The sequence below is a fragment of the Pseudophryne corroboree genome, chromosome 5, assembly GCF_028390025.1.
Source record: "Pseudophryne corroboree isolate aPseCor3 chromosome 5, aPseCor3.hap2, whole genome shotgun sequence".
Lineage (NCBI taxonomy): Eukaryota > Metazoa > Chordata > Amphibia > Anura > Myobatrachidae > Pseudophryne > Pseudophryne corroboree.
In genome coordinates this window covers 649,139,119-649,166,715 of record NC_086448.1, presented here as the reverse complement: position 1 = coordinate 649,166,715, position 27,597 = coordinate 649,139,119, and the positions used below count along the sequence as shown (strand labels likewise).

Genomic DNA, 27,597 nt, shown 5'->3' with positions numbered 1-27,597 from the left:
CCGTCGGCTGAAAACGGCACTGACCAGTGAGATGTAAAAACACAATTCCAGCCTCAAGAGAAATATATGCAGGAGCCCCCTATAGTCACTCTTCCAACGCGTTTCTCCCCTTATTGGGGCTTCTTCAATGTGTGTCATATGTGTAAGGGGCATTACTCTGTGATATTATGTGTATAAAGGCATTACTAATGTGTAGCATTATGTGTAAAAGGTGCTCTACTTTGTGGCGTAACAGAGGCGGAACTAGCGGCGGTGCTAGGGGGCACCAGCCAAAATCTTGCCTAGGGCATCATATTAGTTAGGGCCGGTTCTATGTATACATACAGTATTTACTAAGTAGGACAGCTTACAGGGGCACTATGTGCATGTCCTACCCATTTATACCCTTTTTACACAAATACCCGGATTTGAACATGGGACAATCGGACACATCGGACCTGGCTTCAGACCCCATTTACACTGTACATCTGCCCCTTTGCACAGTCTCCAAATGTTTTATAAGTAACCAAGTGGATACAAGGCAAGGAACACCTGAGTGTTCCACTTACAATCCTAAGCAGAGTTTGCCTTATTAGCCAAGCACAGGCAGAGAAATAAAGAGGTGACCTTTTTTTCTATCACAAAACCTTTATTTCACAAAATGTCTTGTTTTAGCCAGAAAGCAGAGCTACTTAACGCAAGCTGTAGCAAGGCCGATAGTCATACTGATCAAAAAAATTATGTGCAAAATTATTAAAATAATCATCAAATACATTTTTGGTGGGTAGATACAGTAATTGTAATTTTGATTGATACCAACAATGGCATTGTGCTCTTTATCAAAATGTTTTTTTTTTTTTTTTTCATTTTACATGTTTTACAGATTATGTAAACCGTTATTATTTATCTGACATTATGTAGTGTTCATAAAAGAGATTGTGAACAATGCAAAAAGTAGTGGAGATATGGAAGACGCTTTCCACATGTGGCCTTCACTGGAGACCCTAGTCTCACATCGCTCACCCACATACCACCAGTCTCCAGAAGTTATGCACCTGTAGGATACAAATAGCATGTTCAAACTTATATACAGTATGTAAACATAGCAAAGAAATGTAAATATATGAAATTCCTGTTCCTTGGAAATATATAAACACACTCATATAGTTTGCAAGGGATAAATGAATGTCTGAAGCTACAGTAATACTGTATGTGGTCCCCACTGCTTTTACCCCAGGCTAATCAGAGTTAGCCTCTCTCCCCAATAGACTCAGGCAGCCATAATACACATGATGATTTAATAGTCGGGAAGAGAAATTCCCATGAAAATCTCACAACGGATTTTTTAGGGTGCTTCTTAGGTGTTATCTTACGGTATGCAAAATGTATCATTCCAAATTGGGCCCCAACATTTTCACTGGAAGACTCTAATCTGTCTAGATGATTTACACCATTGCCTGCTAGCGGAGAGCCAGGAAAATGGTGCTGAGAGTGTGGCTGGCAGTAAGTCCCAGGGCAGGAACTTACTCAGGGCCTGATGGCTCAGGCTGGACTTGGGTTGCTTTTACAAGTAATCTAAAAGTCACTATTTTTTTCAAAATCCCTAAAACTCAACAAAATTATTGTATTAATTACCTGCACACTGATTTTAAATCTTCAACAACACAGAGTCCATTGTTCTTACAAATATTTTCTTTGCAAAGTACCGGAACCTTGGGTGGTGGGGAGGTTGGCTGAGGCAATGGTTGAGACTGCTTTAGGTGTGAAATATCTGTAGGAATAGCATATGCAGGTTAGATAATAATGACATTTGTGAATGGATTGATTGATTGATTGATTGATTGATTTGCTACTGTGTATCTGATGAGTAACAATCAAACCAGGCTAGAATGAATCTGGTGTTGACAGGTATATAATATAATGTGTTTGTCCATTTTTAAATGTATGAAAATACAGGTAGAGAACCCTTAACTGTTAAATTTTTCAGGCCGACAGCCTGTGATGTCACACGCAGCCACTGCGAACCGGGGCAGCGACGAGAAAACTCCCGGCCAGCCGCAGGAGCTGCGCTGGCCGGGAGTTACTCTTCAAGTACAAAAGCATCGCCGCTGTGCGATGCTTTTGTACTTGTGCGGGGGGGAGGGGCTGACATGCGGGGTGGACTAGCCCTGTGCTGGCCGTCCCCCCGCATGTCTGGGAAGATGATTGTAGCTGTGATAAATTTAGCACAGCTATGATCAACTCAGAATGACCCCCTTACCCTGCACAGAAACAATATAACCCGCCCAACTCTAAATCCATTATTCTGCTACAGTATATTAGTTTGCTAACAAACCTAAATAACTCTCTGAGTCTCTGAATCTGTATACAAAGTGCTAAGATGGAGAGGCCACAGTTATTTTACATGGCACGTTCTATTGTGCTCTATATACAGACTCAGGGGCAGATTTATTAAGCCTGGTGAAGCGATAAAGTGGAAGGTGATAACAGGGGCATAGCCAGATCTTTGTGGGCCCCATAGCAACATTTTGGAGGGACCCCTGTCCCAATGCTTCTAGAGAAACACCACTCCCAGCAGTTGTTAATTTTATGCCCCATAATAGTGTCCCACAGTAGTTCATTTTCTAATTCATAGTAGTGCCGTAGTTACTGTATTCCCCATAGTAGTGTACTAGTTTATTTTATGAACATTAGTAGTGCTGTAGTTCATATTATGTCACATTGTAGGGCTGCCAATTTATATTATGTAACACAGTACCCCCAATTCACATTATGCCATAGAGAGCCCCCAGTTCATATTGTGCCACATTACAGTGCTCCCAGTTTATATTATGCCACAGTACAGTGTACCCACTTCATATTATGCTACATTATAGTGCCTCCACTTCACTTTGTTTCACATTACAGTGCTCCAGTTCATGTTATGTAACATTATAATGACCTCCAGTTAATTTTATTTCACATTACAATGAGCAGGTCCAGGGGGATAACTAGATATTTTGTAGGCCCCAAGGCAAATGTTTGTAAGGGCCCCTATGTACCACCCAGTGGTGAAAAATGTTTATAACACCTGTAACTGTGACATGGAACCTCTTAGTTGTGGGCTCCAAAGCAGCTGCACTCCCTGCATCTATAGTAGCTACGCCCTTGGGTGATAATGCACCAGCCAGTCAGCTTCTAACTGTCATTTTTCAAACCCAGCCTGTAACATGGCAATTAGGAGCTGATTGGCTGGTGCATTATCGCCTTTCACTTTATCACTTCACCAGGTTTAATAAATCTGCCCCTCTGTCGCACGCAGATATACAAGTATTATATCAGCTGAGATGCCTGGCAGCTCACTCGCACCTGGCATCTCCAGCTGCATGGCGTATTGAGGCTTGTTGTAGGAGGACACATCTGTACCTTGTGCACAAGTTGCTTACCAATGAGCCCTCTTAGTGATACAGGAGCCAGGTTGGGAAATACCCAAGGCAAACCATGGTAAGAATAAGATTATTCTACTGTCTGAGGGCCGCAAACAAAATTTTGGAGTAGGCACTATGGGGTCTATTTACTAAGCCTTGGATGGAGATAAAGTCGCTGGAGATAAAGTACCAGCCAATCACAGTCTAACTGTAATTTTTCAAACCCAGCCTGTGACATGGCAGTTATGAGCTGATTGGCTGTTACTTTATCTCCGGCCACTTTATCTCCACCGGGGGCTTAGTAAATAGACCCCTAAATGTATTAAAATACCCTTGTATGTGTAAAATCTAGGGATTATATGAGGAAGACTTACAGCCCACTAGTCTCATATAAAACTATTATTGGCTGAATCCTGTCAACTAATCAGAAATTTGGGACCAAATTCACAACTGATCCCATTTTTCACATACTTCTTATTGGCGAGAACTCTCATAGTGACAAAGTTACCAGCACTAAGGGACCTGCAAGTGAATATATTGAAAATATTAAAGGCCTAGGTAATATTGGGCTGTGTCTCAGAGTTTTGCCATCTCTTATGGTACATGGATTAAAAAAGAATCACCCACCATGTGTACACGCAGGGAGTGTAAATCTACAAGAGGGATCTGTTCAGAGTCTGAAGACATCCTAGAAAATGATAGACTTTAACAGGCTGTAATGGGAAACATCAAAACCTCAGTTTTAGGAGCTTTAGAAAATCTACCCCAAAGACTTACAAACATTTGGTTTTAGAGCAGTTATGTAAGGCAAGGATATCCTCTTTTCTGAGTCAGGTATATTGTGCCCTGGGTACCAAAATTGCCACAAAATGGGCTCAAAATTGCCTGCCAAAACCACATAGGCTACATGTTTTGGCAGCCAAAATGTAAAAGTGGTCCATGAAGAATACTGGTAAATCGAGGGAAGAATTAAGATGTGTAAGGTAACGGTTCAGGAATTTTGCCATTTTTAGCACTGTTATTGAATTACAGTACACCATCTATCTGGAATGTTGCTGTTCCTAAAAAGTAATTGCAGCTATATATTCTGAATGATAAGTTGAACATACCGTCCATGGATATAAGAATAAATGCATCTCCTCCTTTCAGGAAGTCTCTTCGATAGAGCCATTCTTCAGATGTAAATAGATACTTCCCATACCCTCCAGAAATCTTGTAAAATGTTCCATTGGGGAATACGCTTGTACTTCCAACTATTGTAGGGTTATCCCATAGCAAGTTGGAACCATCTGAAAGTATGCAAACCAGTCAATATACATACGTGTGTGTGTGTGTGTGTGTGTGTGTGTGTGTGTGTGTAAATGTGTATATATATATATATATATATATATATATATATATATATATATATATATACATATTATATATAGGTTGAGTATCCCATATCCAAATATTCCGAAATACGGAATATTCCGAAATACGGACTTTTTTGACTGAGAGTGAGATAGTGAAACCTTTGTTTTTTGATGGCTCAGTGTACACAAACTTTGTTTAATACACAAAGTTATTAAAAATATTGTATTAAATGACCTTCAGGCTGTGTGTATAAGGTGTATATGACACATAAATGAATTGTGTGAATGTACACACACTTTGTTTAATGCACAAAGTTATAAAAAAATATTGGCTAAAATGGCCTTCAGGCTGTGTGTATAAGGTGTATATGTAACATAAATGCATTCTGTGCTTAGATTTAGGTCCCATCACCATGATATCTCATTATGGTATGCAATTATTCCAAAATACGGAAAAATCCGATATCCAAAATACCTCTGGTCCCAAGCAGTTTGGATAAGGGATACTCAACCTGTATGTATATATATATATATGTATGTATATATATATATATATATATATATATATATATATATATATATATATAGATCCACATACAAGTATATAGATACTAAGGAAAGTGCACATATACTTAAGAGTAACACGGTGTCAGCTCTAAACCTAGGTGTTGTGCGTTTGTGAACCACAGATACTATATACACATCAAATAGTATTGGAAGTGCCTACTACTACTATTGTGTATTATTTTATTCAACTATGTATGGGTAACACGCTGTGTAAAGTGCACATAAATGATGAGTAAATCCAGCAACTTATCTTATTCAGATTGTCTTCAGTCACATGTCCACCATATGAGAATATATGTAATAAAACAGAAACATAGCATAGTGGGCCTAATTCAGATGCGTACAATTGCTGATACATCATTATCATCATTGCAAAATAGGTCATATCTTGGATTCTGAGTGCCTATGAAGACGTGCAGGCTGAGCTGTTTCCTGGGACGCAGAAAGCTCTCCAGTATGCAGGATCGCAACTGCTAATTTATGCATGCCCAGAAAACGCCATCTGAAAGGCCATAACATGTCTGCATTCACTTGACCAGTTACTCTTACGACTGTTACAGTTACTCCTTTTGCAACTAAATCCGTCGTTGTGACCGTCATTGCAAGAAAACATCAACATCAGCGATTTGCATACAATAGCCACTTTGCAACACATCTGATTTAGGCCCAGTGTATACTGTTTTAAACTGCAAATGCATCAATATACAGTAGACTATGAATTAGGAACATTATAGTCCCAATAAGATCCTTCAGTTCAGATTCATTTAGTATAAAACCACAGTGTAATTCAGCAGTAAAAAAAAAAGGTAGGTAGAAAACAAAATCAATAGAGCTTATCTGTTAATGGGAGAACTCCAGTTTAGAGTGTCAAATCCCAACATATTTTCTATACAGTATATGGGTAACAGGGTTGAAAAAAATAATACATACTAGTAGGCGCTTTTCACACTTTATTTGTTTTATAGATAGATAGGTTGATTTATTATTATATATTTTGGCCATTCACATCGGTCCCTGCCCCAGTGGAGTTTACAATCTATATTCCCTACCACATGTACATGCGCACACATTCATACTAGGGTTTATTTTTGTTGGAATCCAGTTGACCTACCAGTATATTTTTGAAACTCTTACCACTTAAAAGAGTGGGGCAGAGAGCTGGCGACTCCACAACACAAGGCGGTCTGCATTCTGCAGTTCACCAAGATTTAATCCGTAATTGTGGTTGTGTGTGTTTTAATAGCATTTTGGCAGTGATCCGCCAATGCCAAAGAGCATTCGTCGTTGGTTCCGACATTTTGAGGCTGTTTATGTAAGGTTAAGAGCCGAGGGCGACCAAAAGGAAAACGTGAGAAGAATTCAAGAGAGTTTTCTGCATAGTCCGCGCAACTCCTGTCTGGCATGTGTTAAGGCAATGTGTAGTCATGAAGCCAAACTGGTTGCAACTGGTACAGGCTCTTCATGCAGGTGACAAATTAAATTTAGAATTTAATGATGTGATGTTACAGAACATGGAAGACAACAGCGTCTTACAGTGTTTGATTTTTAGTGATGAAACAATGTTTCATCCAAGCTGTAAAGTTAACCGTCACAATTTACGCATATGGGGATTAGAGAATCCACGCGAAACTGTGGATTCTCCAAAAGCGAACGTGTTTTGTACCATTTCTCAAGGAAAGGTTTATGGCCCTTTCATTTTCGAGGGAAACACAGTTACGGGTCAAACATACCTCAAAATGCTGCAGATCTGGCTCTTTCCACAACTTAATAAAGATTCTGATTACTTCATTATTCAGCAAGCTGGAACACCATCACATCGGCACCTGCAGGTTCAATGTTTTCTAAATGACATACTGCCTCAATGTTGGATAGGTCACACGGGACCCCAAGATTTGGCGCTATATTCTTGGACCCCAAGATTCCCAGACACTACACCCTGCAACTTTTTCTTGTGGGGATACGTCAAAGACCATGTTTTTGTGCCACCATTAGCGACTAATGTGAATTACCTGGAAAACAAAACCACGGCAGCATATTTTTTAGAGAAAGAAAACTTACTTGACATCACTTATCCTGGAAAGCATTGAGTTCATCTTAACAAACAACTTCTTCTGGTTTGATGGTTCATATTATCTGCAACTACATGGGACTGCGATGGGCACCCCCAAGTTGTGCTAACTTGTTCATGGCCCACTGGGATGAAAGATCAGTGTATGGGAGCCATGAATTTGTGGCGAACCTGATGCTATGGAGAAGATATATAGACGACATAGTATTCATTTGGAACAGTGATGATACTTCATTGGATACCTTCTGTGACTATTTGAATATGAACGATAAAAACATCAAACTGACAATTCAAAGAAGCAAGGAATCCGTTACTTTTTGGGATTTGGTCATATTCATAGAGGAGAACAACATACAAAACAAAAACTTACATTAAACCCACGGATTGCAACTCATTTATTCTGTCGAGTAGTAACCACTATCCGAACTGGTTATCATCAGTCCCCAGTAGTCAGTTCCATAGAATCAGAAAAAAATAGTTCGAAACTGAGAGACTATTAAGAACAAGGTACAGCATTGAAGGAACAATTTAAAAAGAAGGGATACAGTAACGAAAAATTGGAGGAACCATGTGAATAGTATAAAGAAATGGATAGAGGACTAATGATACAACCAGCTGCACCGGAAGAACAAAAAAAGAATACTAAACACAACCATATGGTGACTTTCATCACCAAATATAACAGCCAGTATAAACAGTTTGAAAAAATTGTGAAGAAATATTGGGGTTTATTACTCCAGGACCCCATTATTAAGAACTATATCCCCAAACAACCATGTTTTGTGTACCGCAAAGCAGATAACATACGGAAACAGATAGTGAAAAGTGCATAGGAAATCCCAAAGAGAACAATTACCATTAAAACAAAAGGATTCCATAGATGCGGATCATGCCAGATGTGCACAAATTGTAAAAGTAAAGAATCGGTTATAACCAGCTATGCCTCTACAAGCGCTAATAGGAAATTCGAGATTAGAGACTTCAAAACTTGCGACAGCAAGAATGTAGTCTATCTGGTACAATGCAAATGTAACAAACAATATGTGGGGAGGACAACTAGGAAACTAAAGGAGAGAATGAGTGAATACCTCCGAAACATCAAAAAAGGTGTAATTACTGATGGAATATCAGCCCACTTTACGAAAGAACATGAATGCAAAATCACAGAACTGGCCTTCTTCTGTGGCATCCAATTGGTCTTTAGCAACTGGAGAGAAAAAAAGACACAAAAGAGACTAGCACAAATGGAAATGAGGACCATTTTTAATTTGGGGACTCTAAACCCCAAAGGTCTTAATTTAGACTTTGAACTAAAATGGTTCCTATGAATGGTCTTTACAGCTTCCACCAAAGTTCTTTCCCCCTCCCCCCTCTTCCTCATCCTCAAAAGGGAGAGTGGCACACCAACACAAAGCAGATCACAGTCCTGGCCCTGACATCCCGACAGCCGGGATCCCGGACGAGTGACTGCCCGGCCCACTGGAGAGGTACGGAGCCCACAGTCTGGGGAGAAGAAGCCATCAGAAGTCCCAAAGAAACCTTTACGGACACATCTCCATGCATGAATTGTGAGTTTGGGTACATCCCATATGTGCATTGTGGTCTCACTTATTTTTTGGGGAGTCCTGTTGGTGCATAAAGAGTTAGAATCACCCCATAATGAATACAAGCGTTGGGGAAAAAAAAGATACCTTTATATGTACCCTCCCCCCTGATAGATGTGAGTATGGTACGCATACCGTCCTCATAAAGGGGAAATTAATTCCTGCACTTTAGGGAACTATTTGGCCAACAGAACCTACTACTCGATTGGTCGCCCCTTGTCTTCCTCTTCCCTTTTTTGTTTCCGAGGATCCATGGTGGGAACCACTTCATCACGTGGAGACTATACCAAGGATCACGAAATACGAAAATAAAAGACACCTTTATATGAGGAAATATGCATGCTCCCATGTGAGTATGGTATGAACACCAGTGCCTCCTTTGATGTCACAGTTTTCTATGTAGAAGAATCTAAGAAAAGGAGACTATCAATTTGGACAAACTTTTCATACTTCTATTGTTCCATCTATTGAGAGACCTTGGACTTTTGTATGATATTATCCATACAACTTTGTCATTCAGTGTGAGCGCAGAAGAGATATCCATATTGTTGTGGCTGTTGAGTGACATCCTATAGACACCCCCACTGTGACCCACAGGGGCGCTGCAGTTCTTCTTAACATTGTTCCCAAAACCACGGCAGTGGTGACTTCAGTGGAAAAAGACACTTGGGTCCATCTTTTTGAAGGACTCTGTATATATAGCAAGGAACAAGAAGGTGGCACTCAGACACTTACAGTGCATCTGGAAAGTATTCACAGCGCTTCACTGTTTCCACATTTTGTTATGTTACAGCCTTATTCCAAAATGGAATAAATACATTTTTACCCTCAAAATTCTGCACACAATACCCCATAAAGACAACGTGATAAACATTTTTTTTCTTTAGATTTTTGCTAATTCATCAAAAATAAAAAACTAAGAAATCACATGTACATAAGTATTCACAGCCTTTGCTCAATACTTTGTTGATGCACCTTTGGCAGCAATTACAGCCTCAAGACTTTTTTAATATGATACCACAAGCTTGGCACACCTATCTTTGGCCAGTTTCACCCCTTCCTCTTTGCAGCACATCTCAAACTCCATCAGGTTGGATGGGAAACATAGAAACATGGGCCCTCATTCCGAGTTGATCGGTCGCAAGGCGATTTTAGCAGAGTTACACACGCTAAGCCGCCGCCTACTGGGAGTGAATCTTAGCTTCTTAAAATTGCGAACGATGTATTCGCAATATTGCGATTACTAACTACTTAGCAGTTTCAGAGTAGCTCCAGACTTACTCTGCCTGTGCGATCATTTCAGTGCTTGTCGTTCCTGGTTGACGTCACAAACACACCCAGCGTTCGCCCAGGCACTCCCACCGTTTCCCCGGCCACTCCTGCGTTTTTTCCGGAAACGGTAGCGTTTTCAGCCACACGCCCCTGAAACGCCGTGTTTCCGCCCAGTAACACCCATTTCCTGTCAATCACATTACGATCGCCGGAGCGAAGAAAAAGCCGTGAGTAAAAATACTTTCATCATAGTAAAGTTACTTGGCGCAGTCGCAGTGCGAACATTGCGCATGCGTACTAAGCGGATTTTCACTGCGATGCGATGAAAAATACCGAGCGAACAACTCGGAATGAGGGCCATAGAATTTGACAGCAGATAAGAACCACTTGGCCCATCTAGTCTGCCCTTTTTAAAAAAAAACAAAAAACATTTTTATCTCAAAACTTATTTGATCCTTATTGCTTTGTAAGGATATCCTTATGTCTATCCCATGCATGTTTAAAGTGCTCTACTGTCTTAGCCTCTACCACCTCTGATGGGAGGCTGTTCCACTTGTCCACTACCCTTTTTGTGAAGTAATTTTTCCTCATATTTCTCCTGAACCTCCGTCGGTGCACAGCCATTTTCAGATCTCTCCAGAGATTTTCAAAAAGATTCAAGTCTGGGCTCTGGCTGGGCCACTCAAGGACATTCACAGATCTGTCCTGAAGCCACTCCTTTGATATCTTGGCTGTTTGCTTAGAGTCGTTGTCCTGCTGAAAGATGAACCAGCCCCAGTCTGAGGTCAAGAGCGCTTTGGAGCAGGTTTTCATCCAGGATGTTTCTGTACATTACTGCATTCATCTTTCCCTCTATCCTGACTAGTATCCCAGTTCCTGTCGCTGAAAAACATCCACACAGCATGATGCTGCCACCACCATGCTTCACTGTAGGAATATTGGCCTGGTGATAAGCGGTGCCTGGTTTTCTCCAAACATGACGCCTGGCATTCATGCCAAAGAGTTCAATCTTTGTCACATCAGAACAGAGAATTTTGTTTCTCATGGTCTGAGAGTCTTTCAGGTGCATTTTGGCAAACTCCAAGTGGGCTGCCATGTGCTTTTTACTAAGGAGTGGCTTCCGTCTGGCCACTCTACCATACAGTCCTGATTGGTGGATTGCTGCAGAGATGGTTGTCCTTCTGGAAGGTTCTCCTCTCTCCACAGAGGAATGATGTAGCTCTGACAGAGTGACCATCAGGTTCTTGATCACCTCCCTGACTAGGGCCCTTCTCCCCCCATCACTCAGTTTTGATGGCCTGACAGCTCTAGGTAGAGTCCTGATGATTCCGAACTTCTTTCATTTACGGATGATGGAGGACACTGTGCTCATTGGGACCTGCAAAGCAGCAGATATTTTTCTGTACCCTTCTACAGATAATTCCTTTGACTTCATGCTTGCTTTGTGCTCAGACATGCACTGTCAAGTGTGGGGCCTTATATAGACAGGTGTGTGTCTTTCCAAATCATGTCCAATCAACTGAATTTACCACAGGTAAACTCCAATTAAGCTGTAGAAACATCTCAAGGATGTTCAGTGGAAACAGGATGCACCTGAGCTCAATTTTGAGCTTCATGGCAAAGGCTGTGAATACTTATGTACATGTGATTTCTTCGTTTTTTATTTTTAATACATTTGCAAAAGTCTCAAAATAACTTTTTTTTCATATTGTCATTATGGGGTATTGTGTGTAGAATTTTGAGGGAAAAAATGAATGTATTTCATATTGAAATAAGGCTGTAACTTAACAAAATGTAGAAAAAGTGAAGCGATGTGAATACTTTCCGGATGCACTGTATTACAGGTAGAACATTTGACATTTCAGGGAGATCCTCCCCTTTTTCAGGACACACAAGCCAATACAGTGCTCATAAAAACATTTAAATACCTTATAACCTGATCCCCTCAGTATCTGCCATGCATGCTAAGCGCACTTCCGGATATGGCTTGCGTCCGTGTACTGGAAATTGGATCACTTGGGGCGTGCCCGGTATGTGCAGCAATGAAGTCACAGCAAAACAAATGGAAACTATGGAAACCTTCCAGCAAACCAAATGGTGGCTAGATATAGGCAACAAGTACTTTACCGATGCACAAAAACAACACAGAACAAGACGGTCACTTCCTGAAAATAATACAACCGGATTGCTGCTCTTTTACCAAGTATGGGTTGCTGAAACCCAAAAAGTGAAAGTACTAATATAAACCAAAGGGAGTGAGAGCGCAGCGTGACTGTATATCTCTAAAAACTTAGGGAGTAATTCAGACCTGATCATAGACACCGTGACCGGCATACGCGCATACGCACATGTCCAAAAATCGCTTCATAACTATTTTTGCACACTTGCGACAGGGTCTGAATTAGGCCCAAAATCAGTTCAGATACTAATGAATAAAATAGTAAATATAAATTATATACCTGTATAAAAACAGTAATCACAAATAAATTAATTAAAAGTCTTTAGTAGTAAATGCACTTGTTAGCATCTCCTCAGGGGATGCAGTCAATTTACCTACAATCCAAATCCCGACAGTCAAAATCCCGACAACCATAAACCGACTGTCAAAATCCCGACAAGGTCAAAATCCTGACATGGTCAAAATACTGACATTTAAAATACTGACAAGGTCAAAAAAACTACATTTAAAATGTTGACAGGTCAAAAAGTCGACATGAGTTTTTCATGATTTTTTCATTGTAACCGACTTGTTCATACTGTACAATCCCAGTGGACCTGGGGAGGAATATAATAGTGTGCCGAGTGCAGCAAAGCACCGCGCCCAAGGCATGGCTAGCACAGCAAGAGGATGCAGCACATTTATACGGTGTCCATGTTGACCTATGTCGACACACACTCAAATATGAAACCCTCATGTCGACTTTTTGACTTGTCGGTATTTTAAATGTCAGGATTTTGACCGTGTCTGGATTTTGACCGTCAGTCAATTGTTGACGGGATTTTGATCGTCGGGCTTTTGATTGTAGGTATTTCATATTGAACCCCTCCTCAGGAAAACTGAATAGTGCAAGAATTGTATTACAAGACACAAATTGTAGCTTTCCAGGAAAGTCAATGTGAAAATTAAAGTGTCAGTAGGTTTTTGCAAATGCGACACAGTATCCAAATGGACTCCTCTGAATAATAGCAGTATAATGGGGCTGTTTTTATATTGGTGCTGTATATGTTTTATATGTACTATTTACTATTTCATTTATTAGACTCTACTTTCATCTCCGCCTCCCACTCTTTTCAACTTTATGTTTGTGTCCTTGGCTCCCCCCAACCTGTTTTTTTTTTAAAACACCTTTAGTGCATCCTTTTCTCCTACACTTTAAACTCATCCTCCCATATCTCCAAACTCATCTCAGCCCACACCCCCTAAGTAACTTGCTGTTCCTCTGACTGCCACCTCCACTCCATGTTTTTTTTATTTTTTTATTTGCTTCCTCCAAGTCCCAGATCCAAGTCTTTTCCTGTACTTCATACTTGCCCCTAAATTACACCTGTAAATTAAAGCCTCCCAGCCATCCTCACAATCTTATTTTATACCATCTATTCTCCCTTATCGCTTCCCAGTGTCCTCCACTCCAAAGACTATAGGCTCTCACTGGCAGGTCCTTCCACCATCTTGGTTTTCCCCATGCACTATTCTTGTCTCCAGTGTGCCCCCACTCAACCGTCAGCTCTGAGCCGTTCTGTTTGCTTTCCCAGGGCAATGGAACACTGACTGCTATTGTTATTATCTGTTATTCAGTATAGAAATCATACTGTTTTATTCGGGTGTAGTATGGTATGCCGGCGGCCAGGCTCCCGGCAGCCAGCATACCGGCGCCGGAATCCTGACTGTCGGCATACTAACAGCTCAGTGAGCGCAAATGAGCCCCTTGCGTGCTTGCTGTGCTCGCCACGATGCAGGCACAGTGGCACACTACGAGCGCCACGCTATCTATTCCTCCTCCAGGGGGGTCGTGGACCCCCAAGAAGGAGAAAAGGTGTCGGTATGCAAGGTGTCGGGATTCCGGCGCCGGTATACTGTGCACCGGGATCCCAACAGCCGGCAAACTGAAGACCACCCTTTTATTCCCCCCTGTACTGTATGTTTTAGTATATTGTATTATTTGTGTGTTTTATTGTCATTTCTCTGTATGGATCTATAGACACTTTGTGGCACTAGATAAAGAAATTATAATAATATTAACAGAATACATTATTTCTTACAATGCAAGTTATAAATGACCTAATATGAATTATTGTTATATCTAACCTGATGTACGTTGACTTGGATCTGTTGTAATACTCTTCATACTTGAGGTGCGCTGTTGAGCATTTGGATATTTGTCCAGGAACTCTACTGTGGCTTGTCTCCAGGGACATGGCCATTGGAGGGTATTGTCATTGGCTCCAGATATCAGATACAGAAATGCTGCAATGCTGATGGACGAGTCTTGCATTGTAGATTTAGATAATACGATCTGATAAGCATAACCATCTTTAGAGTAGAAAGGGGGACTGAAAACTATGCCAACTTTGAGTAAATCAGCAAAGTTTCCGATGTGCCAGATATTTTGAGGACATTCCGTTTCTGACAAGTTGATGTCATCAATTGAAAAACCGCCAGTGGAAATTCCAATTCCCTTTACTCCTTCAAATACAAATCTAAACTTGTGTGTTGCATTTAATGAAGAATAATGGAGCTGCCAGTACTCAGCAGGTTTACCTGCAAAAAGAACCCAAAGCACCTTAAACCAATCACACGATACATTCACAGTACGAACAAATGGGTAAATCATTCGTTTTTAATGATTAATTCTATGGGGGTCATTCCAAGTTGTTCGCTCGCTAGCTGCTTTTAGCAGCATTGCACACGCTAAGCCGCCGCCCTCTGGGAGTGTATCTTAGCTTAGCAGAATTGCGAACGAAAGATTAGCAGAATTGCGAATAGAAATTTCTTAGCAGTTTCTGAGTAGCTCGAGACTTACTCACAGATTGCGATCAGCTCAGGCCGTTTCATTCCTGGTTTGACGTCACACACACGCCCAGCGTTCGGCCAGCCACTCCCCCGTTTCTCTGGACACTCCCGCATTTTTCCCTGACACGCCTGCGTTTTTCTGCACACTCCCAGAAAACGGCCAGTTTCCGCCCAGAAACACCCACTTCCTGTCAATCACACTCCGATCACTTCAACGATGAAAATTCTTCGTTCGGGCGTGAGTAAATCTACTATGTTTTGTGCTAAAATACTTAGCGCATGCGTACTGCGTACCATACGCATGCGCATTTTTGCCTTAATCGCTCCGTTGCGAAAATCGGCAACGAGCAAACAACTCGGAATGACCCCCTATATCTGTTACATTTTTGCTCCTCCCTATGAAAGGAGTTATCATTGTCACAAAGTGTTAAGCAGCAGGACATCTGAAAGGTAGCTAGGATGCGAAGGTGTCACATGAAGATATACCTAGCCAGTAATGTCTATGCTTTTCAAAGGGCCTGCAGCTTAATTGTTGTAAAGTATGATGACCGGGAGGGTGGAGAAGACACTACACAGAACTATTGTGCAACTGAGATTTGCGCGAAAATAGGTGAGAAACATGTCAATCATCTGATCCGCCTATCTGGTGGGTTCTGCTAAGCTACTAATGGTCTGGAAAGGAGATCTTCTATCCTGCTTAGGGTAGGCTTTGGTCAAACTCCTAATGGTGTCATACTGTATCCCCACCCCAGGCTTCACATTTTGCTAAATAAGAAGTTCATGGATGAAGGGCCTTGACAATGTAGCTAGCAAATAGATGAGATGATCTTCTGCTTTGACTGTTCGTTTAGCAATACTCCCTATGCAGCCGTCCTCTATGGCCATTATTGCATCCCCTCAGGAAGTTATTAGTCTCATGCCTTTTTAAAAACATGAATCAAAAATAACTGCAGCACAGTCACCCCAGAAGCACTGTCTATGTGCCACCTGGAGGAGACAGAGAGAATGCCCCAGGATGCCATGCTCAGAAAAGCTTTCTATTTCATCATTACCTGTCTGAGCTTGTGATAACCCTTGATGGCTCGCCCATTGATGGTTGATGGCTTCTCACTATTAGTAATTAACCATGGATGATTAGAGAGATGGCCCTGCTAGAGGTCATGAGCTCCTTCTCATTGATGTTTCAGATTTTTTTGATGAAGGGAATTCTAGATAGGGATGAAGATTTCCAAGTACTGTCAAGAACACAGGTGATGGGCTAGATTATTAGCATGGTTGAAGAAGTCTGGGAGGAAGTAAGGTAGCAAATGTACTTAAAGTGGAATGGGATAGCGGAGCTAGGTAGAGAAACAAGGATAGATAGCATGCACTTCAGGCCAGAAACCGTACATGGCTGGGCATTCCACCCATACGTGTATAAAGCAACCTGTCATCTGGTAGTTTCTCCAGATGAGAAGGGATGTGTGGAACTAGGTAACGACTACCAAGTACGACTAAATAAAAGTTAATATGCAATCTCTTCAACTCCTATGGAAGCTTTAGCAGTTCCCAATAATATATCACACCAATCTCCAACAGCTATGTAAACAGCCAAATTGGCCTTACACTGTGATACATCAGGGACGGCTTTACCGCTAGGCAACCTAGGCGCATGCCTAGGGTCCGGCTGTACCAAGGGGCCCATGATTGGGCCCTCCCAAAATCCTTCCCTGATCGGGGGTTCCTGGGCTACTGTCTGCAGGGGAGGATTGGGGGATCCCAAATCTGTCACAGTGAGGTACGTTAACTGTGACCCCGCCCGCCGTAACGTATATTCTCTGTGCTGAGCTCTCTTGACACCATGATGGTTCCTGGTGAATTGGGGGTCTGGAAGTATTGGATACCACCGTGCGGTGGTCCCAACATGTTGATGGACAGGGAGCAGAGCTATAGGTCTGTGTAATGTATATGCTGTGCCTGACCTGCTCACACTTCTGTCCTGTATACACACCAGGGGGTATATTTACTAAAGTTCAATTTTGTTCGATTTCATAATGATCTTAATTGATGTTGGGCTTCCATGGTTAAAACACACATTTATAGTACTAAAATGTAAAAATTAATATAAGAAAACATCTGCTAGTAAAAGTGTGTTTTAACTCTGGAAGCCTAACATTGATTAAGATTGATCTGAAATCGATCTAAATTGAACAATTTCGATCTGTAACATACAGCAATGCAGGATGTATCTTAGAACTGACATTATAGTATTAATAATAATAGGATTTTAATTACCTACCGGTAAATCCTTTTCTCGTAGTCCGTAGAGGATACTGGGGTCCATTTAGTACCATGGGTATTGACGGGTTCACTGGGAGTCATGGGCACTTTAAGAATTTGATAGTGTGGGCTGGCTCCTCCCTCTATGCCCCTCCTACCAGACTCAATCTAGGAAACTGTGCCCGAGGAGACGGGCATACTTTGAGAGAAGGATAGATAAGGATAGTGGTGAGATTCCGAACCAGCACAAGAGGAAAGCCAAGCTAACCAAACTTGAAAAAGGAACAGCAATGGTTAAACCAACAATGCTTAACCAAGTAACAGTGCAGGAAGAATGCAGCACTGGGCGGGCGCCCAGTATCCTCTACGGACTACGAGAAAAGGATTTACTGGTAGGTACAGTAATTAAAATCCTATTTTCTCTTACATCCTACAGGATACTGGGGTCCATTTAGTACCATGGGGATGTACCAAAGCTCCCAAACCGGGTGGGAGAGTGTTGAGGTTCCTGCAGAACTGATTGAACAAATGGAAGGTCCTCAGAGGCCAAAGTATCGAACTTGTAGAACTTAGCAAACGTGTTCGAACCTGACCAAGTAGATGCTCGGCAGTGCTGTAAAGCCGAGACAGCCCGGGCAGCCGCCCAGGAAGAACCCACCAACCTAGTAGAGTGGGCCTGTACAGATTTTGGACATGGCAAACTTGCCGTGGAATGAGCATGCTGGATAGTAAGTCTGATCCAGCGTGCAATTGTCTGCTTTGAAGCAGGACACCCAATCTTATTGGGATCATAAAGAACAAACAGCAAGTACGTCTTTCTATGACAAGCTGTTCTTTTCACATACACCTTCAAAGCTCTCACAACATCCAAAGACTTTGAAGTAGCAGAGGTGTCTGTGACAACCGGAACCACAACAGGTTGGTTGGGGATCAGTACGAGATCCCGCCGGTTGTAATACCGACACCTGGATCCCGGCCGGCAGAATCCCGACAGGGGGGCGAGCGCAACGACACCCACAGAGGGAGAATATGTCGGGATTGTGCCGGTCAGGATCCTGGTGTCGGAATTACGACCACCGGGATCTTGACCGCATCCCGTTGGTTGATGTGAAATGCGGACACCACTTTAGGAAGAATGGGTATACCAAAGCATATTGTCGGGCGCTAGAATGGGGTGTTTTCCTAGCTGCTGTATAAGGGAGATAGTCAGTCTCCCTACATATACATGAAGTAAAAGAAAAGGAAAACAGCGCTAGATTCAAATTCCTGAACACATTTAATAGATTGGTGTTAAAAAGATAAGATTAAGATAAAATTAAAATTAAGCTAACAAATCTCACATGAGAATATAATGTCCATTGACAAATGGGGATAAGGAAAAAAATTGACTATATACTGCTGTTGTTTAGCAACACCTTATGACCGTGTTCCTGATAGATTAGTCAGATTCACACATAAGGACTTAAAGATGTCAAAATATCCAATGTTACCAGCCTTGTGTTCCTATATGAGGATCCATAGCGATGGTGCCTGAAAGCAGCTGAACTCCACGCAATTTTGGTAGGTATCCTGGTCCACAAAAGGCTTGGAAGGCTTGGAAATAAAGCCGGATTGGTGAATTACCAGAAAAGTCCTCCAGAATCTTGTAAAGGCAGCAATAGAACCACAGGTCTTTCTTGGTGTAGTCGGTGTATGTAGCAGTTGATTTCTCTGAGAAATCAACTGCTACATACACCGACTACACCAAGAACAAAGGTAGGTTGGATGTGCAGAACACCTTTCAAGAACGTCTGGACCTCAGGGAGAGAATCCAATTGTTTCTGAAAGAAAATGGCCACGGCCTAAATCTGGACTTTTATGGAGCCCAGACGCAGGCCCACATCAACGCCTGCCTGCAGAAAAAGCAGAAAACATCCCAGATGAAATTCCACTGCAGAATAATTTCTTTTCTCACACCAAGAGACGTATTTCTTCCAAATACAATGGTAATGCTTAGACGTTACCTCCTTCCTGGCTTGGATCATAGTCGGGATAACCTTGTTAGGGATCCCTCTCCTGGCTAGAAACAGCCATTCAACTTCCACGCCGTCAAGCATAGCCGCGGTAAGTCATGATAGATGAACGGGCCCTGTTGCAGAAGCTCCTCGCGAAGAGGTAGAGGCCACGGATCTTCGAGGAGCATCTCCAGAAGGTCCACGTGTGAAGATACGGATTCTCAGATCACTCAGGTAAACAGTTTAGTAAAGTGGCAAATGCCCTTTATTGTAAAAATACACACACAGTACACAATAACATTAACAATTACAAGCCAGGATGGTATCTTACTTACTAAGTCCCCACAGTAGTTTAGAATTACAGTCTCCTGATGTCACATGCCAGCAGTAGTTCTGTGTCCATAATGCATCCAGACACAATCCTTACTCAGCACACTGGAAGCGCTATCCTACTAGTAGCTTTCAGAAGCAATCCACCTCATTCCTCTCAGGTCAAAAACTCCACTCTCTCTGTCCTAATAGCTCCTGTTTGTTATCCTCAAACCTTTGTCTGTCCTACCATAAGGCGACACCTTCTGGCTCTGCATTGGGTGGGTTACATTAAAGGGGCTGACTACAGAACACTTTCAGATAGACCTACTTTCACATGTCCAGGCATGTCCTCTACGCCACAATAGATGTTAACTAAATTAACCTTACTTAATCTGATTGTGTTGCCTGGAATCCATTGTGTGGGAAAGAAAGAGGGGGGTGTATGGACTGACATCTGAGACTGGCTGTATCTCCAACAGCAAACAAACAGGTTATCAGAGCAGTCACATGGGGGAACATTATTTTACAAACTATAACACAATAACCAATACATTCATATATATACATCGTCATATGCATTCTGTACAAAACATCAGGCTAGAAATATTATTCCCTGATAAACACAAACACATATAACAGAGGGATAATGTTTCACAATAATATGTGATGTCCAGTTCTATTGGGAATCCAGGCAGCATGCTGTATAGGTGATAACACAGTTCTGTCCTGTCTCTTTACACTAACGCACTGAATCCAGAAACAGGCTGGCAAAAAGTACTCCTCATGAGCCAGCTGGGGCTGCGTCTGTTACAAACCTCCCCTACTTTTTCCAGCCAATGCGATTCAGTGACAAGAGTAACCCATTTGGGATGGGCAGACATCACATCTGGACCGCCTGGGTCAAACAAGTGTGGGCTTACGTTTCCATCTGGCGGTGGAGGGTCTGGGCTCAGCAGTTCCCAGTTTTTAAGACCCCTCCAGTATCCCAGGCACTGGGTTTAAACAGCCGGATTGATGGTGGGTATCCCCTATCATCAGAGGTGCTTCCCTCACCACCCTCCTTTTTGGATGACAACACTCCCTTTATCTTTGGTGCATCAGAGAGGAGAGTGATCTACATCAACAAGATCTGGTCTCTGAGGTCCTCACTCTCCCTCCCCAACACTATATTCCCTGGGATCTCCACCTCCATCACCTCTGGTGCATCTGGACAGTGGCTTACCTCCCCCTCCCCCATTTTGAGTGACATTACTCCCTCTACTTCTGAGATATCACAGGGTAGCACAATCTGCATCACCAGGCTTGCATCAGGAAACCTGGCAGGGATAGTCAGTGGCTGGGGCCCTTCTTCTGCCCTTAACCACTGGGCTGAATTTGGCTGCAGGGGAGCAGTGAGTATCTGTAATTCTTCTCCATGTGCTCCCCCCTCAAAAGCCTCTACCCCCTCCCTTGGGTCTGAAATGTCTTCTACACCCTCAAATGATAATTGCTGGGCCTCCACTAGCATAGTAAACTGGACAGCTGGTTCAGGTGCCACTGGCAGACTAGACCTCACCTGCAGCGGTGAGTCCTCGGCCCTTATCAGCTCCTTGGTACCCTTGACACCAACATCTTCTTGGTACTGGCATTCATTCACCAGTTCCTCATCTTCCATCTCTGAAAATGGAAAGCTTGGAAGCTGCACTTCTCCCAGGTCTATTGCTGTATCAAGCAGATCATGACTCTGGGTCTTGTCCTCTGTGTGTGGTGCATTGAGCCCTCCCACCACAGGCACCTTAGCTGACTGGTTAGTCCTTTGTAAAGGAATGCTATAACTCAGCTGTTCCTGATATATTCCTTGCATAGGGTAGCACAGGGTAGCATTCACTGCACTTACCCGCACTGTATGGTCCAGACTCCATGTACGCCTTTCTGGGGATAACTGCCTCCTGGAGTGATCCAACACACCTTGCTCCCTGGTCTGTTCACGCCACCTTAGAGTGGATTCCATCAGCCGACTGCTCGAGCTCTCCATCCTCTGACCCAGTTGCTGGCTTGGCAAATCTCCTCCATGCAAAACTTCAGACACCAGGTTGCGTTGCTGGCCCATTTCCCTGGGCACATCCCGATAGGACAGGGGAGTCTGTAGAGTATTGGACACTGTAGGACTGTTGTCTGGTAATCCCAGCATCTCCTTTATTACCCGCATCCGATCCTCGGGTGTCACGCCATCTCCCAGCGCTTCTAGATGGGCCTGTAATACCTCCGGTGTCCTATCAAACGTTTCTCCAACCTTCCCCTCTCCAAGGGCTTTCAGACGGGGTTGTACTAACCCTCCGGATCCCACCTCCGATCCTCTGCTCTCCCTGCGGTTACTTGCATTGAATGTCCTGGCTGAAGGTCTCAACCATTCCGTCACTTGTTCCTTCTCATCTGACTCCTCAGAATCCTCCTCCTCATCACAAGGGTGTTCTTGATCCCATTGCAGCAATTTCGCAATTAGGGATTCCTTTCCATCTGTTGCGGTCACCTTAATTCCTCGCGCTCGACAGACCATATGCAGGAATCTCTTGTTGAGGTTTTTGTACATTTCTGTTTCTGCCTCCATGCTGCTGACTTTCCAAATGTGCCACCAACTTTTCAGCAAGATACCTGGCTACTGTGTGCCAAACTGTTTACAAGGCTTTTAGGTGCCCTCCGCTGACACCTCTTGCAGCCTTACCCAGGGTAAACTGGGACTGAGTGACCCCACTGCTTGCCACCAATTGTGAAGATACGGATTCTCAGATCACTCAGGTAAACAGTTTAGTAAAGCGGCAAATGCCCTTTATTGTAAAAATACACACACAGTACACAAAACAGTAACTATTACATGCCAGGATGGTATCTTACTTACTAAGTCCTCACAGTAGTTTAGGGTTACAGTCTCCTGATGTCACATGCCAGCTGTAGTTCTGTGTCCATAATGCATCCAGACACAATCCTTACTCAGCACACTGGAAGCGCTATCCTACTAGTAGCTTTCAGAAGCAATCCATCTCATTCCTCTCAGGTCAAAAACTCCACTCTCTCTGTCCCAATAGCTCCTGTTTGTTATCCTCAAACCTTTGTCTGTCCTACCATAAGGCGACACCTTCTGGCTCTGTATTGGGTGGGTTACATTAAAGGGGCTGACTACAGAACACTTTCAGATAGACCTGCTTTCACATGTCCAGGCATGTCCTCTAGGCCACAAAAGATGTTAACTAAATTAACCTTACTTAATTAATCTGATTGTGTAGCCTGGAATCCATTGTGTGGGGAAGAATGAGGGGGGTGTATGGACTGACATCTGAGACTGGCTGTATCTCCAACAGCAAACAAACATGTTATCAGAGCAGTCACATGGGGGAACATTATTTTACAAACTATAACACAATAACCAATACATTTATATATATACATCGTCATATGCATTCTGTACAATACATCAGGCTAGAAATATTATTCCCTGATAACCACAAACACATATAACAGAGGGATAATGTTTCACAATAATATGTGATGTCCAGTTCTATTGGGAATCCAGGCAGCATGCTATATAGGTGATAACACAGTTCTGTCCTGTCTCTTTACACTAACGCACTGAATCCAGAAACAGGCTGGCAAAAAGTACTCCTCATGAGCCAGCTGGGGCTGCGTCCGTTACACCACGTACCAGGCCCTTCTTGGCTAGTCCGGAGCAATTAGAATTGCTTGACCCTTTTCACTTTTTATTCATTTTAGAATTCTTGGGATCAGAGAAAGTGGAGGAAACACGTACACCATCTGATAGACCCATGGAGTCATCAGGGCGTCTATTGCCACCGCCTGTGGGTCTCTCGACCTGGAACAATACCGCCTGCACTTCTTGTTGAGACGAGAGGCCATCATGTTGATCTGTGGATATCCCCATTGACTTGTCAAGCACCTGAACACTTACGGGTTAAGGCCCCACTCCCCCGGGTGCAGGTCGTGTCTACTGAAGAAGTCTGCTTCCCAGTTGTCTACTCCTGGAACGAAGACCGCTGACAACGCCACAGCGTTTCTTTCTTCCCAGAGGAGAATTCTTGACACCTCTGACATTGCTGCTCTGCTTTTCGTTCCGCCCTGCCGGTTTATGTTGTTACTCCCGTCACATTGTCCGACTGGACCTGAATTGCCCGATCTTGAAGAAGATGTGAGGCCTGCAGAAGGGCACTGTATATGGCCCTGAGTTCCAGAATGTTGATTGGAAGGATGACTTCCTGACTTGACCATCTTCCCTGAAACTGCACCCTCTGAGTGACTGCTCCCCAACCTCTGAGGCTTGCATCCGTGGTTAACAGAATCCCGTTCTGAATTCCGAACCTCCGTCCTACGACGAGGTGAGAAGACTGTAGCCACCACAGAAGGGAGATCCTGGCCTTTGGCGACAGACGGATCCTCTGGTGCATGTGAAGATGTGATTCAGACCATTTGTCCAACAGATCGAGCTGGAAGGGTCTTGCGTGAAACCTTCCGTATTGAAGTGCCTCGTAAGAGGCCACCCTTTTCCCCAGAAGGCGAATGCACAGATGCACCGACACCTGGGTTGGATTCAGGACATCCCGAACCATCGACTGGATTACCAATGCCTTTTCCAGTGGAAGGTACACCTTTTGTGACTCCGTGTCCAGTATCATTCCCAGGAATGGGAGCCCCCATGTTGGCTCTAGGTGACATTTCGGAAGGTTCAGAATCCACCCGTGATCCTGGAGGTGTTTGGTTGAGAGAGCAATGGTGTCCAGCAACCTCTCCCTGGACGGCGCTTTTATCAGGAGGTCGTCCAGGTACGGAATTATGTTCACTTCTTGTTTGCGGAGTAGAAATATCATCTCTGCCATCACCTTGGTGAACACCCTCAGTGCCGTGGAGAGACCAAATGGCAGTGCCTGGAACTAGTAGTTACAGTCCTGCAGTGCAAACCGGAGATAAGCCTGATGAGGAGGCCAGATCAGACTATGAAGGTACGCATCCTTGATATCCAGAGATACTAGGAATTCCCCCTCCTCCGGACCTGAGATCACCGCTCTCAGAGACTCCATCTTGAATTTGAACACCCATAAGTACGGTGTGACAAGAACACTGGGATAGTGTTTGAGGGCAGGTATATTTGTCCCAGGTTCTTGTCTTACATGTTTTAGAAAATGTTAACTTCTAGGAAAAATGCTTTTTGTTTTGTCTGAACCTTTTCAGTTTGCTGTAAAAGCTGGGTAAAGGCTCTGAGAGAGAGATAAGGCGAGTTCTAGACATTGGGCCCAGTTCGGGTCTTTGGCCTCACAGAGGGCTAATCAGGGTTTCAGCTGTGTAAGAGTGTTACAGTGCTTCTAACCTGATTAGTATGGGCAGACTGCCTGGGAAGGCTGCAGGATCTGTGTGTGAGAGACACGCTTTCTGATGCAAGTAAGCTATACAGTATGTACTGAAGAACTCTGTGTTTTGTTTAGTGACAGTTAGGAATATCTTATGTTTAGTTAGTGCCGGACAGGCAAGGTATTTTTATTTTGGGGTTTGTTTTATTTTCTGTTTCAATAAAACTGGCCGGGGTCAGTTGTACCAGAAACTGGACTTGTGTTGTTCCTCAGCTGCTGCGTGCGGCCATATTCCCCAGGAAAAGGCGCCTTGCACCCCTACAGTGTTACAACTTGGTGGAGAATGCGAGCACACCGTTCTGCGCATAAGTGAAAGCAGCAGCTTTGTGAGGCCTGCAGAAAACGGTGGTTTATGCAGATACAGCCCAGTGTGAAGTTACTGAGACTCACCCCTGAGGGTTTGATATATGTCCTGGGTGAAAGCAGCTACAAAGCCGCCTGAAAAATCTGTCGACATGGAGGATCTGCTTAAAGCCTTGCTGCAAGCTACAGCGGCTCAGCAGGAGGCCAACCGACAGCAGCAGGTGGCAATGGAGGAAAATAGGAGACAACAGCAGGTGGCAATGGAGGAAAATAGGAGACAACAGCAGGTGGCAATGGAGGAAAATTGGAGACTACAGCAGGAGGCCAACAGACAGCAGCAGGTGGCAATGGAGGAAAATAAGAGACAACAGCAGGCAGTTGTTGATGAACTTTACAGGCAACAGCGTCAGGATAGAGAGGCCTTAGCAGAAGTGGTGCAGAGACTTGCAGCTCGGGTTGGAGATGTGGCCGTCAGTGCTCCAACCAGCTCTAGTTCTATACGGGCCAGTCACTTCCTGCAGAAAATGACAGAGGCTGATGATGTGGAGGCCTATCTGACCACGTTTGAAAGGACTGCCGAGCGTGAGAACTGGCCGAAAGCACAGTGGGCCAGTCTGCTGGCACCTTTCCTGTCAGGTGAGCCCCAAAAAGCTTACTTTGATTTAAGCCCTGCTGAGGCTCGGGACTATGATAAACTAAAGACTGAGATCCTGACCCGCCTGGGAGTCACGCTGTCAGTACGAGCACAACGGGTGCACCGTTGGCTGTACGCCATGGAGAAGCCTCCGCGCTCCCAGATGCACGACCTTATTCAGCTAACAAAAAAATGGCTACAGCCAGAGACATTAACTGGTCCCCAGATGGTGGAAAGAGTCGTCATGGACCGCTACTTGAGATCTTTGCCCATGGTCCTGCGCAAGTGGGTGAGCCATGGAAACCCGGGTACTGCTGACCAATTAGTGGACATGGTAGAGAGGTATTTGGCAGCAGAGGAACTACTGATGACCACCCAGCAACCCATAGATCCTCGACAGCGCCCTTCAGTAAAGACTGGTAAGACTGTTCCGTGGGAAAACGTTGCTGGGCGGTTAAGAGAACGCAAGGCTGGAGAGACTGTAAACACTGGCCCTGGAAACAGGCCAATGGGGCTAGAACGGTCTATGCTGCCCAAACGGGTTGATAATCGTGTGATTAAATGTTTTAGGTGTGGTATGCCAGGTCATGTTATTGCCAATTGCCCAGTCACGCAAGAACCCATGCAATGTGATGCTGCCTTTGAATGTCGCAGAATGTCTTTCTTTGCTAGGTTAGCCTGTACTGTGGTACCTTCACCTGAGCTGGAAAAACAAATGTGTGATGTGTTCTTAGAGGGTAACCGGGTAGAGGCCTTGCTAGATTCAGGAAGTTTAGTTACCCTCGTGAAAGCTGGGTTAGTGAACCCCTTAAAGGTCCAGCAAATACCTATTGGGGTAACTTGCATACATGGGGATACCCAACATTATGCCACTGCTGAGGTGAATATAGAAACTTGTTGTGGGTCAGCAATAGTTAAAGTGGGACTGGTCCCTACCTTGGTGCATGAGGCCATAATAGGGAGGGATTTTCCTCATTTTTGGAAACTGTGGGAATCACGGTTATCTACAGATGTGAGAAGTAAAAAGCCAGTTGATAATACCGGTGATTTTATGGATGTACGTGGGTCTTCGGAACTTTCTGGCCCTTTGCCTTTTGCTAGTTTGGCTGGGGAAGTGACAGATGGGGAGTCCAGTGAGGACCCTCTTGCTGGGAACAGAGACATAGTAGTTAGAACTGAAAGCGTGCCTGACCTGGAGGTAAAGAAGGATCTGTTTGCGTCTGAACAGTTAAAGGATCCTACCTTAATAAAGGCTAGAGAGAATGTTAAGATTGTTAATGGGGAACCTGTGGTACCAGGTGACAGGGTTACGTATCCCCACATGGCCATCTGTAATGAGCTCTTGTACCACATTGTCAAAAGGGGTGAGGATGTGGTGGAACAGTTGGTAGTTCCCCAGCCTTATCGGAGAACGGTACTAGATTTAGCTCATAGTCACGTTA

At 43.6% G+C, this 27,597-nt stretch overlaps 1 protein-coding gene across 2 annotated transcripts in view; it reads right to left on the bottom strand.

Moving 5' to 3' along the window:
* Window positions 1-660: 660 nt before the first annotated feature.
* LOC134928197 (meprin A subunit beta-like) overlaps window positions 661-27,597 on the bottom strand; it is a 155,953-nt gene continuing 129,016 nt past the window's right edge. For both annotated transcript variants that reach the window (XM_063923657.1, XM_063923659.1), the window contains 4 exons: window positions 14,559-15,011; window positions 4,496-4,675; window positions 1,615-1,750; window positions 661-1,034 (listed from right to left, as the gene is read on the bottom strand). In XM_063923657.1, the coding sequence (XP_063779727.1) occupies window positions 893-1,034; window positions 1,615-1,750; window positions 4,496-4,675; window positions 14,559-15,011 (911 nt within the window). In that variant the 3' untranslated portion in view covers window positions 661-892. The remainder of the gene's footprint in view (window positions 1,035-1,614; window positions 1,751-4,495; window positions 4,676-14,558; window positions 15,012-27,597) is intronic.